This window comes from Ceratotherium simum, chromosome 1 (assembly GCF_057802395.1).
Source record: "Ceratotherium simum simum isolate JZ-2026a chromosome 1, ASM5780239v1, whole genome shotgun sequence".
NCBI classification, from domain to species: domain Eukaryota; kingdom Metazoa; phylum Chordata; class Mammalia; order Perissodactyla; family Rhinocerotidae; genus Ceratotherium; species Ceratotherium simum.
Window position 1 is genome coordinate 22,336,115 of NC_141900.1, and position 17,425 is coordinate 22,353,539.

The 17,425-nt window shown below is 37.8% G+C and overlaps 1 protein-coding gene across 1 annotated transcript in view; it reads left to right on the forward strand.

Moving 5' to 3' along the window:
- The first annotated feature begins 1,007 nt into the window (after nucleotides 1-1,007).
- Nucleotides 1,008-17,425, forward strand: part of CCDC146 (coiled-coil domain containing 146) — a 108,894-nt gene continuing 92,476 nt past the window's right edge. The window contains exons 1-2 of the mRNA XM_087442813.1: nucleotides 1,008-1,190; nucleotides 7,949-8,115. Coding sequence (XP_087298939.1) covers nucleotides 7,960-8,115 — 156 coding nt within the window. The 5' untranslated portion in view covers nucleotides 1,008-1,190; nucleotides 7,949-7,959. The remainder of the gene's footprint in view (nucleotides 1,191-7,948; nucleotides 8,116-17,425) is intronic.

The following is a 17,425-nucleotide window of genomic DNA, read 5'->3' on the forward strand; positions in this document are numbered from 1 at the left end:
AAAGGAGGCACATTATCCCTCTGATGTTCTTGAATGTCCAGCTTCCACTGTTTCATTTCCTGAACTTCGTCCTGGGTGGGCAGGGTGCCCCAGGGGCTCATGCCAACTTGTTTTCTCACCAACTCTCCTAGCTCCCCAGCTCAGAGAGAGGTTTTTTTGTTTATTTTTATTTTTAATTTCCTCTTCCAGTGTAAAGTAGGAAAATTGGCTTGGTAAATATTCTTCTAACCCTATATTTAATGTAAGAACCTTTGCTTTTAGAGGAAGGAAAGAAATTGAGTAAGGGATGCTGCCCGGGGGGAGGAAGACTAAAGTGGAGATCTGCCTAGGGCCAGAGGAAGCCTGAGAACAGGAAATACTTGTGCAATGAAAAGAGGAGGCTATGAAATTTCTAGACATGGGAAAGGGAACTTTGCCTAGTTTACTTATCATCTGAAGCTGACTGTACCCTAACTTGAAGTTGACAAATATTCAGGACCTTTAAAAAATTGTGTTGCTCCCTGTCTCCCTCTGCAGTACCCAGTGTCCTATATAGTCTGTCTTATCCTAGATTTAAACATCTCACAGTGAGATTTGAAGACTAGGCTTGGGACTCTCATACCAAATCCTAAGGAGTACTCTGGGACAAATTCATGCTGGAGAGGACCCAAATCACCTTCTCCAGCCTATAGATCCCTGAGCTATTTGGTCCAGCCCCAAGCTAACCTCTGTGTATTTGTTCCCTGTCAAATCATTTAAGACATATTATATATGAAAGCAAAAGAAGCAGTCAGTGGTGGAAGGGAGCTAGCATTTATTGAGGGCTATGTGCTGGGTGTGGGCTGAGACTTCACATACATTGTCCCATTTAGTCTTCACAACAACTCTTAAATCATCTTGCAGTTAAGGAAATAGCCACTTAGAGGTTGAATATCTTGCCCAATATCATGCAGGAGGGGAAGAAATGAGATTCAAGCCTAAATTGATGAACTTCAAAGTAGTCATTTCCGTTACCCCATGCTGTCATCCTGGTAGACTAAGTGAAAGCCACTAATCCCAATCTTAGATCAAAGAATAGGAGAAGGAGGAGGAGGAGGAAGAAGAGAGGAACCTGGGCTGTTGCAAATGGGAAGCAGTGATAGCCCATATTTCATGAAGTTCTTTGCTAAGGAAACAGAACCATCTAGACCCACAAGTTCCTACTGACTTGGGTATGTAGAAGGAGAAAGGGGGTAAGCGAAAGAGCAGGTTTGCAAAGGCAACAGCCTAATCAGATAGGATATATAGACTACTGTTTTAATGTTATGAATGTGCTTTCTGGTATCATTTTTAAAAATTCAAGCAAAGACAACAGTGGAATTTGAAAAACATGCACATTTTTGTACCAGGAGTGAGGAGTGGCCTGCAATGTGAGGATTCTAGATTGCATGCAAACATGTAGATTCTTTGCTTTACAGACCTTCTGGAAAACTGTCAGCCTCACACCTACTTGGGCATTCCAAACCTCCCACAGGATTTGGAACTCAGTCACTGCTCATTACTGAATTATTTGGAAACTATTAAGGGAACTGATAGGGCCTCTCAGGCACCCTTTGAATTTCTGAAGCCTGACTGGACTTGCAGAATGACTGTAAATTATTGCAGATATGAAACTAGTGTTTCTTGCCACACTTTGTATATGTGAAGGCTTTCCTTCTGTTTGTAACTATAGCAACAAGTTCTATAGCCCATTGTTTTGCGTAGTCAGTCTTACCACCTCACGGACTGCCTAATAATCACTGCTCTACGAGAATTAATCTGTCTTCAATGGACTTACACTGTGTTGGCCTGCTCTTTGCTAAAAGAGTCCTAGCTTTACACCTTTGCAGTGACAGATGTTGAATTCCATCAGCCCGCCTGTATCCTTGATCCTGCTTTCTGTTACTGGAGGCCAAGACGAAAGGGCTTTGCTAAGGCTGTGGCTAGAGTCCTGAATGGTGTAATGGAAGAGGGTAAGGGATTTGGAGCCAGTGGACATGGGTGTGAATAAATACTGCCATTTATTGCTGTGTGATCTTGGGCACATCATTTATATTCTGTGACCTTCAATTTCCTCATGTATAAAATGGAGATAATAATTCTTATGGAACCTGGTTGTTGTAAGTGAAATAATATGAGGGAAAGCTTTGTCTAAATTGTGAAGGGCTATATAAATGTTGTTATTATTAGGTGCACAGGTGAGTGAACACCGGGCAGGAGTGCCTGCATCTGATGAGGGCGACCAGAAGGATATGTTAGAGACAAAATCTCATCTGTTTCTATGACAGTTCTTCCCTATCATGACCCTATATGCTATACGAACTCAGAAATGAGTAATATAGAGCTCCTTTTGGCTGTATAAGTTTCTAAGAAGAACAGGGAAAAATATAAAAAGATTTGAAGAGAGAGTAACTTTTCTTGGGTTGGTGTTCGGGCTGGGGTGAGAGTGGGGAAAAGGAGGCAAATGAGTTGGGAGTAGGCCTAGAGCTCTCTGAGCATCCTTCCATCCCAGGGATGGAGCTTATCCTGTAACACAGTCTTAGGTTCTCCATTACCATGGGTCATTAACAGGTTCCTCGTTGGTTACACATGCATATAATTTAAGATTCAACTGTCTAATACTGTTAGCACTTACTTTAAAGGCTCATATGCGCTTGGAGCTTCCTCTTAAGAGTCTTGTTTTCTTTTATGTGTATGCGTATTTTTAATGAAAGGTAGTCCAAACCACATTGTAACATTAACACTTCAATTGTGAGGCAAATTTTATCTGTACATACTTACTGCAGCGGTTTTATTTTTTCTGTACTGGAATGGGTTGTTTTTTTTTTTTTTGCAGGACTCTTTTTTGAGAGGGCTTTTTTCTTTTTCCCTTTTTTAGGAACAGAAAGAAGTTGTGGTTTGATTTGTTGGGTCTTTGAATGACAAAGCTTTTCTATTCCCTCTTTTTAAAAATATGCCCTGAAGTCTGTATCTATATCTATATCTTTAAAAAAATGTTTCGAGTCCAGTCTTAGTATAGTAATAATGGGTATTATATAATTGTACATAGAATAAAAAGTCTAGACATGAATAAGTGCAATAATTGTGTTTGTTGCATTCAAGACTGCCAAGTTGGTAGTGTTGGATGAAGATGTGCTGTTGTTGGATTAAGCGGATCTGAGGTAACTGTAGGCTGCGTGTCAGATTGGCGGCCCAATATTCTGAGCCTGTCATCTTGGGGACCAGAGACCTCTCGAAAGGGCCTTTAATGTAGACTTTTAACGTTACTTACAAAAGAGAACATATATAAAATCACAGAGGATTGAGAAAAAATCACAGGATTGAGAGGCACTTGTCATACAACTTTAAATATACCACAATTTTTGTAACCTGTTTTGTCATTTCAATGTTTTTTAATAAATACAGGAAACTGAAACAAACAAAAAAATAGGTATCCCAGACTTCTCCCTTCCTCCAAGAGGTCTGGCTCTGAGTTACCATGGAAACAGTCATGTAACTAACCTTCTACAGCAATGGGCTGCTGGGGAAGGGAGCATGTGATCATGATTCCAGGGCAGTTAGAAGAGCTAAATTATGAGAAAGAATGCTCAGGTTCTGTGTGGGATTAGGAGACAAATACCATGTCTGACTTTACGTTACACTAACACTTGTGTTTGTTCAGTGACAAGCAGTCTCAGAAGAGGGTGTGGTTTCCTGCTACATCTTTCTTGAAGCAAGCATTGCCATTTTACCTTCAACAAGCCACATCATTTGTGTATCTTGCCCTACTCTCTAGTGCGTGGGGTATTTGTTTTTCACATGTGTTCCTAGTAACAGTCAAGAAAAATTTCCTTAAGAGTGCAAAATCAAAACAAAATGATGATCCCCTCTTTAGCTTTAGAGAAGAGGAAGTAGTGGTGTGTCTTACAAAACAAGGCATACCCTGCAATGTTGATTGCTTAATTATTCTCTGTGAAGTTCCTATTTTGGCTTTATCTTTCAACCCCAAGATGAAGTGTTAGTAACAGAGGAGTTAGTGTTCTTCTGTAATAGGATGAAAGCTTCTATTTACCTGCCTTTCTCCTTCACTGGGCTTTTGCTTTTCTGTGTCAAAGCTCAGTACATGTCCTCTCCCTTCTAGAAAGCCTCGTAAAACCATGTCTTCTCTTCTTTGGACTCCTACAGCATAGCATGGTACTCCCTTGGCTCAGGCTTTCATCATCTAACCTCCAATCAGGGCTGCTTCACTGCAGACCTTGCTATGTGGATGGCGCCCACTGGAACTGTGCAGTGTGTGGCAACCCTGCTTCCGTGGTACATGCTTTCATAGCTCCTATTTCAGTTATACATATTTTCACTTACCTCTGTGATTCTTTGATTAATTTCTGTCTTGCCCACCAGTCTGTGCGACCCCCTGAGGTCAGGGACCTTCTCTGGTTTTGCTCACTACTGAATCTATCTCCTACCCATAGCACAGTGGCTGGGTCAAGCCTCTGAATTGTCTCCTTGCCTCCAAATTCACCGGCTTTCCAAACCGTTCTTCTGACGGTCACTAACATCTTTACAAGACCATATCACTCCTCTGGGCAAAAAATGTAGTGGCTCCCAATATCTGTAGATTAAGATCTAAATTCCAAGCTACACTCTGCTTCTTAAGCCTATCCACCTTCTTAAGAATATTGCTTCTTATTTAGACTCATTTTACCATACCTTTCATGATGTAGAGCTAGTTATTTCCCTGCCTTGCTTCATCTTTAGATTGTAAATCGCTTGCGTGTTTGTAAACTCTTGGTCTTCATAAAACAACTCAATAAATATTTGCTTGGTTGATTTAGGTATTATGGAGATGTAAGTCTCTAGAATTACTATACTTGATAGCTATGTAGTTCTTCCTACACCACGATTTTAAGATGTTTTATAAATATTCTCTGGTTTACATCACTATAGACTGAGAATATAGTTTATTCCATTGTTTTATTTATAGCTGTCAATTAATCATATTGCCTGCAGCAGGGTAATATTAATGTATTGGGCTTTGCAATCCTATATTAATTAATCCTTGAATATTTATCTGTTAAACTTTGGTATCTACTTAAGCCTTTTCCAACCCCTTACTTAATTAGATTAATTAGTGTTTTAGGTGTTAATTCACAGGAGCCTGTTGTATTTGCCTCTATTGTGTTTTCTTACTTTCCTATTCACTCTTTCTTTTCTAAGAGTTAAAATTTGTCTGGGGCCGGCCCCGTGGCTTAGCAGTTAAGTGCGCGTGCTCCGCTACTGGTAGCCCGGATTCCAATCTTGGTCGCGCACCAACGCACAGCTTCTCCAGCCACGCTGAGGCCGCATCCCACATACAGCAACTAGAAGGATGTGCAACTATGACATACAACTATCTACTGGGGCTTTGGGGGGAAAAAAAAAAAGGAGGAGGATTGGCAATAGATGTTAGCTCAGAGCCAGTCTTCTTCAGCAAAAAAAAAAAAAAAAGAGGAGATTAGCATGGATGTTAGCTCAGGGCTGATCTTCCTCACACACAAAAAAAATTTGTCTGATAATCTCTATCAGGACTCTGTTATAGTGTCTTTTAGTTGCTTCCCTATGTAAAATGTTATACCTGCTTTAAAATATTTAGAATGTTTTCAAGATAATAGAGATTGAAAACTTCAGCAGACAGAGGAATTTGGACAAATTCAGCATAGTACCTGTGTTTTGTTGCCTGGGTAAGCTGTACCATATTTAAAGGTGCAGTGCTTTGAGAAGATTGCCTGAACTTAGGTTTTCAAAGTGAATGCCATCTTGATTATAAAGATTCCAAGAGCCTTTAAAAAATATTTTTAAATAGATAGATGTACTATACTTTGTAAAACTGTAATAGCAGAAAACTGGAAACATTCCATATGTTTATAAATTGGGGATTGTTTGAATAACTTGCGGTGCATCTATGCAAAGAAGGGCTATGCAATTGTGAAATAGAATGAGGACCATCTCTGTTTATTATTATGGAGTTCTTCAAGATATATTATGAAGTCTAGGTGTCTAGGTTTTGCTTCAAAATAATATAAAGAGTGGAGAGGGGAAGTGGAAGTGTTCAGATTAAATAAAATTGCTCATGAATTGATATTTGTTGAAGCTGGTTGATGGGTACTTGAGGATTCATCATATTATTCTGCTACTTTTGTTTATATTTGAAATGTTTCTTAAATAAAAAGCTAAAAAGAGCAAGTATGGTCTCATGTTCCGAAGGAAATATTTTTCTGGGATAGTCATTAACATTTGACATCCATGAAATGATTATTTTAGCTTATTAACACAAACAAATTTGATATATAACCAAACCATTTCCAACTCCCTGAAAATTTAAACAATAAACTGTAATTACTTACCAAATGTAAAGTGTTGTGATACCTTGACAGTAATAGGTTCTTTTTAAAAACTGCTTTATGGCATTGAAAAAGAATGAGTGTTAAACGTGGGAAAGTCCAAATGATATCAGTGGCTATTAATATCACACAAAGAAAGACAACTAGACATTTGGAGCCTCTTGATGAAAGAACATGCTGCCACCTATGAAGCATTCTTGTAGCAGGAGGATACAGGAGCCTGTGTAATTTACGTCTGTGGCAGAAAATTGGAGATATGGCTGTGGCAGAAAAATGGATGCTAGAAGTCCAGAGGCATTATCGCATTTAATCTGCATATATACTTTATGAGGCAGAAAAATTAGTTACTGTTACTCCTATTTTAGAGAGGAGGAGGGAGACAATGAATAAATGACATGCCTATGGCCACTTGACTAATAAAGTCAAGAACCAGAGTCTACCATACCTTCTGGATTCGTATTATAGAACATGCTTTCCATATTAAAAGAATGGGGATCCCTATCATCAAGGAGCAGCTAGTCTGATAAGATAGACATGAGAGATGATACATGTTCAGCAGAAGATCCAGACCTTAAAATTATGACCGTTGGAGATATCTTCTTTGTCAAGAGAAGAGTGCACATATACTCTTCTGTTGAGTGCAGATTCGTATATTTCAGAGATCAAAAGAGCAAGTAATTAAATTGGCATTCTGTTGTGCAATGGAGGCCCCCTACCAGCTCTCTCTTGGAAGGGCAGCTATGCCAATGCCACCAAAGTGGGCCAATAGAGACCTTGCAGGCCAAGACAGAGGTCCTTTTAGAAACCGCTCTGGGTCCACTTGAATACATGAGCAAAGCAATGGCCAGTACATAGGGCTAGCTTCATAGATGTGTGTCCTGTGCAGGCACACAACGACCCACTCTTAGAAGGGACCTGCACTTAGTTTAATGCTCTGGTGTCACCATATTGAAATTCTTAATAATTTTATTTTTGAGCTTATGTTTTGTAAATGAAGTCTGCTGGGACAATTGAGCACGCACATGAGCAGCAGAGATAGGCCAGGTGGCAGTGCACACAAGCATAGGCCTGAGCTGTGGCCATAGCAGGCACTGTGGGTATTGAGCAATTAGCCTGGTGGCCTGGTATGCAGGTGCATGCCTCAGGCAGTATGGGGCACACAGGGTATTGGTTTTTATTTTTCCAAAAATAATTTGAATTTACTTTGTGTTGTATTTTAAAGGTAAAGTTTTTATTTATTTACCCAATCATCGAATAGTAATTGAGTGCCTACTACAGTGCTCAGTAAACAAAATTAGTTTTCTGCCTTCATGGAGCTTACATTCTAGTTATATAATTTTTTTCTAATTAATGCAACAATAGCCTACTTTAAAAAATTAGAATTATTGACTCGAGTGTAGCAATGGAGAGTATCTTTCCAACAAAGCAGTCTTTTATGGCAACATGATTATAGCTAACTTTCCTGACCTATAGTTTCATTGGAGAATAACTTACTCCAGTTAAGTTTTTCTTGCTTCTATTATTTTCCATTAATTTTACTTCATAAGTGAAGACATCCTTAAAAAGCTGAATCTGGAATAATTTTATTTTAGAATTGTGAAAAATGGGCGACAGCACCACAGACACAGAACAAGAGGAAGAGGAGAAAGATGAAAAGGATCAAGAAGAACCCATTTATGCCGTAGCACCCACAATTAACATCCGAGATGAGCGGTTTGTTGATTTATCTACAACTCCAGCTTTCATTTGTCTGCATGAGGTATATTTCTCTTTATATATTACTATAGTAAGAACTGAATCATCATCTACTTAAAATTCAGATAATCGTTAATATCATTATCAAATATTATCAAATATCATTATCTAATATCATTATCAAAATAATTCATTACATTTAACCTGTAGGCATGTACAGTTTGAAGCACTTGAAAATAAAATTGTCGCTACCTTCTCTTCCAGGAGCTTATGATGTTATCCTGGACTAATGCAGTAGTGTGGGTTCTGATACTTTTATAACATAATAAATATTTGCATATATGCAGTCAGTTAACTATATTCCATGGGTTGGTAAATGAAATAAAAGAGGAGATTTCTTTCATTACTAAATATACTACATTTACTTCCATAAAATGAATGTAAAAGATCTTGTCATATAATGATAGAAAGAATATACGTTTACCTAACTAAATGTAGGCACTGCAGTAGAGCACTGAAATCTGTTGTTTCCTATCAGCAGAGAAGCAAGAAGGGAAATATGACATATATTCTCATTGTCTGATTTTTGAAAAACAAGATGAACATTTAGGAAATATCCATATATGAAGAGAGGTTTTTTTAAAAAATAATAACTGACCGCATAAGCAACTGCTACCTTGTCATGCTTGATTGCTGTACTTTAGAAAATAGTTTAGATGACATCTGAATTCTGGACTACTAACTTTGTGTGAATATAACTGAATAAAACATCTAAGAAATTTGATGAATAGTCATAATCAAAATAAACTAAAAAACTCTTAAAACCAAAACAGAGTTTATTCAAAACCAAAAAGCAAAACCAGGGCCGGCCCCGTGGCTTAGCGGTTAAGTGCGCGTGCTCCGCTGCTGGCGGCCCGGGTTCGGATCCCGGGCGCGCACCGACGCACTGCTTCTCTGGCCACGCTGAGGCCGCATCCCACATACAGCAACTAGAAGGATGTGCAACTACGACATACAACTATCTCCTGGGGTTTTGGGGGGGAAAATAAATAAATAAAATCTTAAAAAAAAAAAAAAAAAAGCAAAACCAAATCCCCCCCCCCAATATTTTGTTGGTATAAATATTTTAAACAATTGCTGTAGCTACTGTTGAGCTTTTGTTTTATGTATATATATATAAACATCGTGTCAGGAGCGCATGATGTGGGTTTGTCTCATTACTGGTGTTATTTACTTTGATCACTTGGTTAAGGTGGTAACTTCCTGGTTTCTCCTCTGCAAAGTTATTGTTTTTCTGTTTGAAATTAATAAGCACCGTACGAGGAGATATTCTGAGACTATTTAAGTATTCTATGCCTCCTAAAATTTTCACCAACTTGTTTTGCATGTCTTGATGGTTCTTGCCCAGAGCAATTATTATTATCATGGTCATCAAATGGTGATTTTCTAATTCCATCATTCCTTCTACATTTATTAGTTGGCTTCCTACTGTAAGGAAGAACTTTCTCTTCTGTTCTATCTAGCTGTGTATCTATGTATGTATGTATGTATGTATATATGTATCTATCTATCTATCTATCTGTCTATCTATCTATCTATCTATTCTCAGTCTGGGCTTATGAGTTCTTATTCCATTCACTGGGTTTCATTACTGTCATAATTCATTTTGGTGCTTCAGTTGTCCTAGATTTGGCTAGTATACACCCTTCAAGAGGGCTCATTTGTCCTTTTGACATGCCCCTGTGATTCTTTGTGCACCTTTTTACTTTCTGGCATAAGAATATGTTCCAGGCTCATTTTGCACTTTCACTGCTCCAATCCTGGAACCAGCCATTTCTCAAAGGATCGCAAAGGTCCTTGGTTCCTTTTAGTGGAGACTGGTATTTGAAACCTCAGATCTTAATTCTGGGTATGCTCATTGCTACTGGTCTGTCATTGCTTCTAAGTCCTCTCAGCAGATGGAGCTAGGAAATAGATGCATGAATATATTTATCCACACAAATTTTTATCTATTTCTATATATATTTATAACCATGACTTCATATCTCTACTCTTAATATTTTTAAGTGATCAAGGTTCTCTGTTTCAGCTAAAATCCATCATATGTCCCACTTTGCAATAGGATTTCTACTTTTACCCACTACCCTTAATAATTCTATCAAATAAAAAATAAAGCTAAACTAGTTTATTTCTACCAAAGGTTATGCTAATAATAAAAATTATAGTCACGTTTCTTAAGCCACAGATAAAGAAGCACAAAAGGTTTGTTTTGTAAAGTCAAAGGAGACCTTAGGACAACTTCTCCTGCATATTGATCTTCAGTGTAACAATTTATGAAATATTTCAAGAATCTCTCAATATATATGTATGCACAAATTATAGTTATTAATCGTTGGGTATGACCAGCCCTTGATAACGTGGATACATGAGATTATAGCGTCAAAGAACTGCTTTACCTACCCTTTGAATAGTGTAAAATTACCAAGTAAAATTACTAAACTCTTCCTCAAGCCAGCAAAATCTTGCTGAATGAATTATTGACTTCAAGCAACTTTATTTCCATAATAAACACCACTGAGATTGTTCCTAATTGGTGTCTATAGCTTTATTTTCTAATTCTTTTAACATTCCTCTAAGATGTATGCATCTTACAGTTTTTTAGCCTACTTTATATAAGCTGTCCTCCTTCAGTTGTCTAAACAGAAGCTCTTTCTGCCGGATAGAAGAGTTCAGATGTCAACTGAAAGAAAGTAGTTAGAAATTCACTTCCACATCCAGATGTTTGGCATCACATTGGAAGAACCAGAAGCTGCTTACAGCATTTATTGTTATTAATGCTAGTTGCACAATTCGCCCAGCGCTACTGAGTTGCAAAACGTGGATGTCATGCTCTCCTCTAATATTGCCTGCAGAATGTGTTCAGTGTGGCATGCACGGCACTCTGCAATTTGGGCCCAAACTATTTTTGCAGTCTAATAATTCACTTAGACCCTCTGTCGATTTTCTGTTTATGTTGCTTCCTTTAGCAGGGAATATTCACATGCCTAGGAAAATGGCACATATTCACCAAGCATGATAAAAGTCATTGCTGTCAACAAATCTTCCTAATCACATTGCTTCTTGAAAAACTATGCCATTCAAGCTAAAAAATCAAATAAAGTATTTGTATAGGCCACACTTTGCAACCCCTGCTTCTGTTCCTAACCTTTTAGAGTCTGGCTCAATTCCCACGTCTTTCGAGAAACTTTGCCTGAGCCGCCAGATCATGGTGGTTTCTCCAACCTCTCAACTCTTATAGCATTTATAGGCTATACTTGTCACTTGAAACTAGATCAGAACTAGATCAGAAGATATTTATCAAATATCTTCTCATCATAAATATTTTGCATAGAAAATTTAGAATTCCCCACTGACATTATGATCACATTAAGCGATAAGACCTAGCAGGGCAGGAACTACGCTGTGTTAATTCACACTTTGGATAGATGTTCAAAGTGATGCTTGGGAACTAGGCCACAGAGTTTTTATCAATGGACTGTGTGGGTTAATGGTGGACACCTGATCCTTAACTCTGCCATCACTGCCTAACTATGAGAACTGGCACTCCACACACAGTAATATTAGTGTACAGTACTATTCAGCATGCAGCTGGGTGAATTTTTACATATACCTATAACCAGTAGGTTCAGAACTGAATTCATCATTCTTCTCCCTATCCTAATTCTTCTCCTGTGTTTTCTTTGTGAGTTGGAGAATTAAATATCTCTTTTAAATATCTCTTCTCCATTCCTGCCATATTCCCATTCAGATCAAGATATATTTCCTGCAACCCAGATGTCTCCCTTGAGACTTCCTAGTCATTGCTCCCACTAAAGCTAACCACTATTCTGCTTATTACTGTATATTAGTTTTGCTTCTTCTTAAACATCATATAAATGGAATCATGCAGTATGTTTTTCCTTGTGTCTGGCTTCTTTTGCTCCTCATTGTATCTGTGAGATTCATTCATAACATTGTGTGTGGCATTAGTTCAATTATTTTTTATTGCTGTGTAGTACTCTGTTGGGTAAATATACCATAATTTGCTTGTCCATTCTCTTCTGTTTAGAGATTTGGGTTGTTTCCTGTTTTGGATGATTATGAATAAAGTTCCATGATCATTCTTGTGCATGCCTTATACTTATGAATTCATTTATCTTGGGTGTATGCCTAGGAGTGGGGTTACTGAATGTTAGTCTAGGTTTCTATTCAGCTTTAGTAGATACCTTCAAATGGTTTTCCAATGAGATTAAACCAACATACACTCTGAGGATCATAGTAACTCTTTTCATCCAGTACCGTGGCAGTATGTTATTTTATTTGTATCCTGTGCAGCACCTGGCTCAAGACCTTGCACAGAGACAAGCAGTAAATATAGTATAAAACAGCTTTGTTTTCCAACTTCCTCACGTGATTAAAAAAAAAAAAGCATTCTTTCCACAAATGGTTTGTGTATTTCTTTGTTCAAAGCATTATGTTAGATGCTGTTCACGTCCAGCCTTAATATAAGTTATAGCTTTCATGGTATCCCCCAAGTTAGGATTTCTACTTCTATCTGTATATGGTTATGTAAAGTAGCACTGATTTATAAGTGTGACCTCAGGTGTCAAATGTCAGCATATCAGATGTTGAACTTTTCCAAGTCTTACAAGGAAGCTGTAAAACCATTCTTGTCTTAATTCCAAGAGTCAAAATCAAAACATGAAATTATCTTGCCTTAGCCTTTTGGCTCTTTGCTTTTCAGTTGTCTCCTCCCTTCTCTTCCTTTAATGAAAATAATTCTTGTGCCAATCGTTGTTAAGTCTTTGACCTGACTTAGACAAGGAGACGAGAAAAGGTAGCACAGGAGCATTTGGGAGGCAAGTAAAAAGTGTGAATAGGTATAGAATATGAAATTCTGTAAAAGTAGAGTGTGGGGTATGCAAGTATTGTGGGTGAGTAGATGAAGATGGATTTGCCTTGTTGATATGTGACCTTTTCCCTGAAACAGGTTATATACAAAACTATGAAATGTTGAACTTCTTACAAAATGTGCAATAAATATATTTGTGTCCAAGTTTTAATTGCATGTGAGATTTGAAAAGAATTGAGATATCAAGAAGTTTTTGAAGAGTAATGGGAGACATTAAGTCTTAATCCATTTAAGAGATATTAATTCAGCACCCATTATGTGCCAGGCTCTGTGCTAGCAGATGTTTATTATCAATATTATTAAAGCGACTGGAATCAAATTTATCCCTTCAACTCCTCCTTTGTTTTGAGCACCTCCCGTGTGTTGCATAGTGCTAGACACCATGGGCATTCATAAGCATAAAGCATATAAAATGTTACTATTCTTTAGAAGCTTAATTTTGGAAAAAGAAACTTGAAATGTTAAATATCAACAAAAGGCAGTATGTGGTTGTGAATCTGGAAGGTGCAAACAGTATTATTAAACTTGAATGGAAGAAACAATTGCTGTGGGATGAGATGATCTGGAAAAAGCTTTTAGGAGGCAGTAGGACAAGAGAGGGGATATTTCATACACATCCATGGCATCCACTGTGAACCTACTTTTCTGTTCTTAAGCTTTACCCACACTCATACATGCACATGCTTAGAATATCTTCACCTGGATGACCCCACAGTTATCTCAAAATAAACATGCTCAGAAATAAATTCATTATTCTCCTCCTGTATTCTGTTAGTTGGTTCTCTCTCTTAAATATCTATTGAATTTGTCTCTTTTCCATTCCTGCCATATCACCAATTAGAATGCCATTTTAGTGATCAAGATAAGACGTGAAGAGAAACTGAACCAATGCCGGGGCAATGGGAAAAGATATAATAATAATAGGAGAGATATTAAGGAAGTATAAAATGCTGGACTTAGTGTCTGAACGGATGGGGGTGGTGGTGAGGGAGAGGAGAGTCTAAATTGATGCTTGGGTCTCTGATTTAGGAAAGTGGCTGGATTATGGTACTATAAGTGATGGAGAATTCAGAATCAGCAGCAGGACTAAGGGGAATGTCCAATATGTGGATCTTGAGCTTACCAGGGAAGTCCCTGGGCTGGAGATATAGACATAGCAGGCTCCTGATAGACTCAAATCACTTTCTGAAAGGATTGCAAATTGCCTCTTATGTATGTTTAACAGCTCAGTCTACCACTGTGTATTTATAAAAAGATATTGCCATCATTTACCTAATTCCCTACTTTTAAAATTATTTCTTTTACTGAGATACTCCCATATTCAAAAGATACTTTCTTATTTTTTATACATTTTGTTCTCTTAATGTATGGTAACAGATTAAATAAATTTCGGAATTTTTAATAAAAATGTTAAATTAATTACTGAAAACATTGGTGATTTTCTGATGCTACTGAAGCTCCCTTCATTTTCTAGGTTGGACGTTCTATAGAGTTACTGATGAGTTTCTTGAGATAATCCCTGATGAAATTTAAAATGTGTTTCAAAGAATGAAAATGTTTTCTGTTTCTTTCATGTGTGAATTAATTAATCAAGTAACTGCTTACAAAGATGAAAATATAAGATCCCACCCTCAAGGAGCTTACAGTCAACATAGTTTCACGTATGCAATTTAATTCTCCTAGTGATTCCATGAGGAATAGGAATTTTGAGATATCATTGTTTCCATCTTAAAGATTCTGAAAGGTTGAGACTTGCCCTGGGTTGCACAGCTGGGCAGATGCAGAGCCAGGCGTGGAACCCAGTCTCCTGCCTCCTACTTTAGCACACATTTCACCCGACATTATTCACTTGGCATTCACACATTTAAACACTACTATTTTAGGGTTTTACAAATTGACTTTTTAAGTAAACTGTATATTAAAAGAGAAATATTTAAATATTTCTCCTTAGTTTCCCTACCTTTTTCTTAGTTATCACATCTCACTAATAGCTGTACTTAGGGGATATGCATTAAAAACCTACTAAATTTCTTTTTAAAATCTTTCTACAAGTCTTGCTGTTGTTGGCATGTTTTCACTTTTCCATCAGACCTCCAGGCAGCCTGGCAAGAATAATTTTTCAAGATTTTGTTGCGCTTTCAAGAAACTTTAAACAGACTGATAATTTATTAAACAGTACAGATAGGTTCCATTTTCCCCATAAAGTTTCTTTTTCACTCTGGCAGTAAGGTGGAAATTTAAAAATCTTTCCAGTATGGAAGAAGACCTTGGGACATGCCTGGAATGCACTTAAACATTTGGGGTATCAACGTGGCTCATATCTATTTAGAAAGATTAAAGATTTATATTAGGATTACAAGAATACAACCCATATTCCACTTTGCAAAGTAGATTGACAGCCTTAAATTCAATCAGCAGAATTGTACACTGCAGGAGAATTCAGGGTAAGAGAAAAGAAGGTCCCATGTTAGGTTATCCATTCACTTGGCACCTTCAAAATGAGAAACATGAAGATTGATTCTGGGTAGGAATCTGGGGTGTTGTCAGAAAAACTCTGCTATCTGAATAGGCTGTGATCAATGGCAAGCAGGAGTCAGAAGAGTGTTGAAAATTGGGGACAGAGAAGAATTGGCAGTTCTTCTACCTCCTGTCTATGAGGTTTTTGACCACATGCCAGACTTAGGGCGAGGAACCAGAGGAAAATGTGGCAGTGGCCCTCCCCTCAGCAGCTCATCTGTCCCCTCATCTGTGTGGTTTATTTTCCTTGATTTTCTTTTCTCTTTTTCCATTCCTTTACTGACGTACTGAGGACCTAGTCTGTGTGTGTGTACACAGCTCTGTGTTTATTTTTAATTATATGTTTAATAAAGTTTTAACTACCTGTTTATTCTTCATTGATTCTTTAGCTACTGTTGTAGCAAGTTGATTAAATATTAAAAATAATAATCTAAACTCAGATACTGTTTTTTCATAGTCACTGTGAACAGATGTTGCTTTTTAAAATTAGGATTAAGAGAAATACTTAATGGTATTGTTTTCTCCTTTGAGAAGGAAAGTTCTTGACAGAGAGAGTAAGTTGGCTTTTGAAAGCTTGTGGCTCTCAGTAGAGAATGTGCATCTTGAGAAACATAGTACCTTTAGTGATCCAAGAACTATTTGAATATATTAGGCACTACAGATGGAAGCTTAAGGGTTAAAATAAATAATCCCTTTTTCAATTAAAGTCTATTATATATAGGTTGGTGTGGGGAGGGACTCTTGTCTGTTGGGTAGATTCTTTGGGGAATAAAGCAGAACGGAGTAGGATTGGAAATTTGCCTATCCAGTAACTGGATTTACAGGTAACATCAGTAAATGAGTCAGCAGTAGTGAACACCAGAAAAGTCAGCTAAAACGAGGCAATCATGATAGTTTTCATTAGGCAAGCAAGACCTAGGTCTCAATGGTCAAGTGGTGAGATACAAGCCAGACAAGGGAGTTAAAGACCAGAGTATCAGAGAGCCAGGTAGTAAAGTTTGTTCAGCCATGAGGTTAGTTTTTTTTTTCTTTTTAACTATTTTTTAATACATAAAATATGCCATAGTACAAAATTCAAAAGGCACAGAATAGTACACAGTGAAAAGTAAGTCAGCCTCTCGTCCCATCTCACAATCCACAGTCCCCCTCCCCAGAGGCAACCATTATTAACAGTCTCTTTTATATAGCCTCACAGAAGTCTCTGCACAAACAAGCAAGTGGTAGTATAATATGCACACTTGCTTTTTTCACATACATTTACAGTTTTTATATTCTTTTTAATGTTTGCATAGTATTTCAATACATGAATGGAGCATATTATAAGACTTTTTTCATATGTTTATGACTTTTAAAATATAGTAAATTAGTAGAAAATGTGAGTTATAGGAAGGCCAACAGATAAGGAGACAATTGCCATTGAAATGATAGTTTATTACTCACAGTTCCTAAAGGAAGGGGGCATGCCACGCCATGGGGGGCCACATGGGGAAGCACCAGGGTTTGTCAGAAGGCAGAAGGAGAGGGAGGAACTGTGTGCAAGAGCTTTTATTGTGGTTTCCTTGGGAAGGAATGGGTGAGCCAGTGTAGCAGGCTTAGGATTAGCTCTGGGTCTTAGAAGATGTTTGGCACCTATCACTGGGGTGATTAGGGCAGTTGTATAGTGGCCTGAGTGTGAGAGCTTGTTAAAGGAAATGGTTGAGGGTGTGGATTCTAGATTGGTTGTTTCCATTTGAAAAATGTGCCCCCATGAGGAGGACTCCTCTCAATGGGGTGGGAGGGAGGGAGGCAATGAGGGAGGCAGGAAGCCAAGGCAGGGTGACTCAGGCATATTATCATGTTGTCTAGAACAAGGTGTATCCGGCATAGACACGTAGGGCAGATGTTAAAGCATCAATTTTACAGAAGC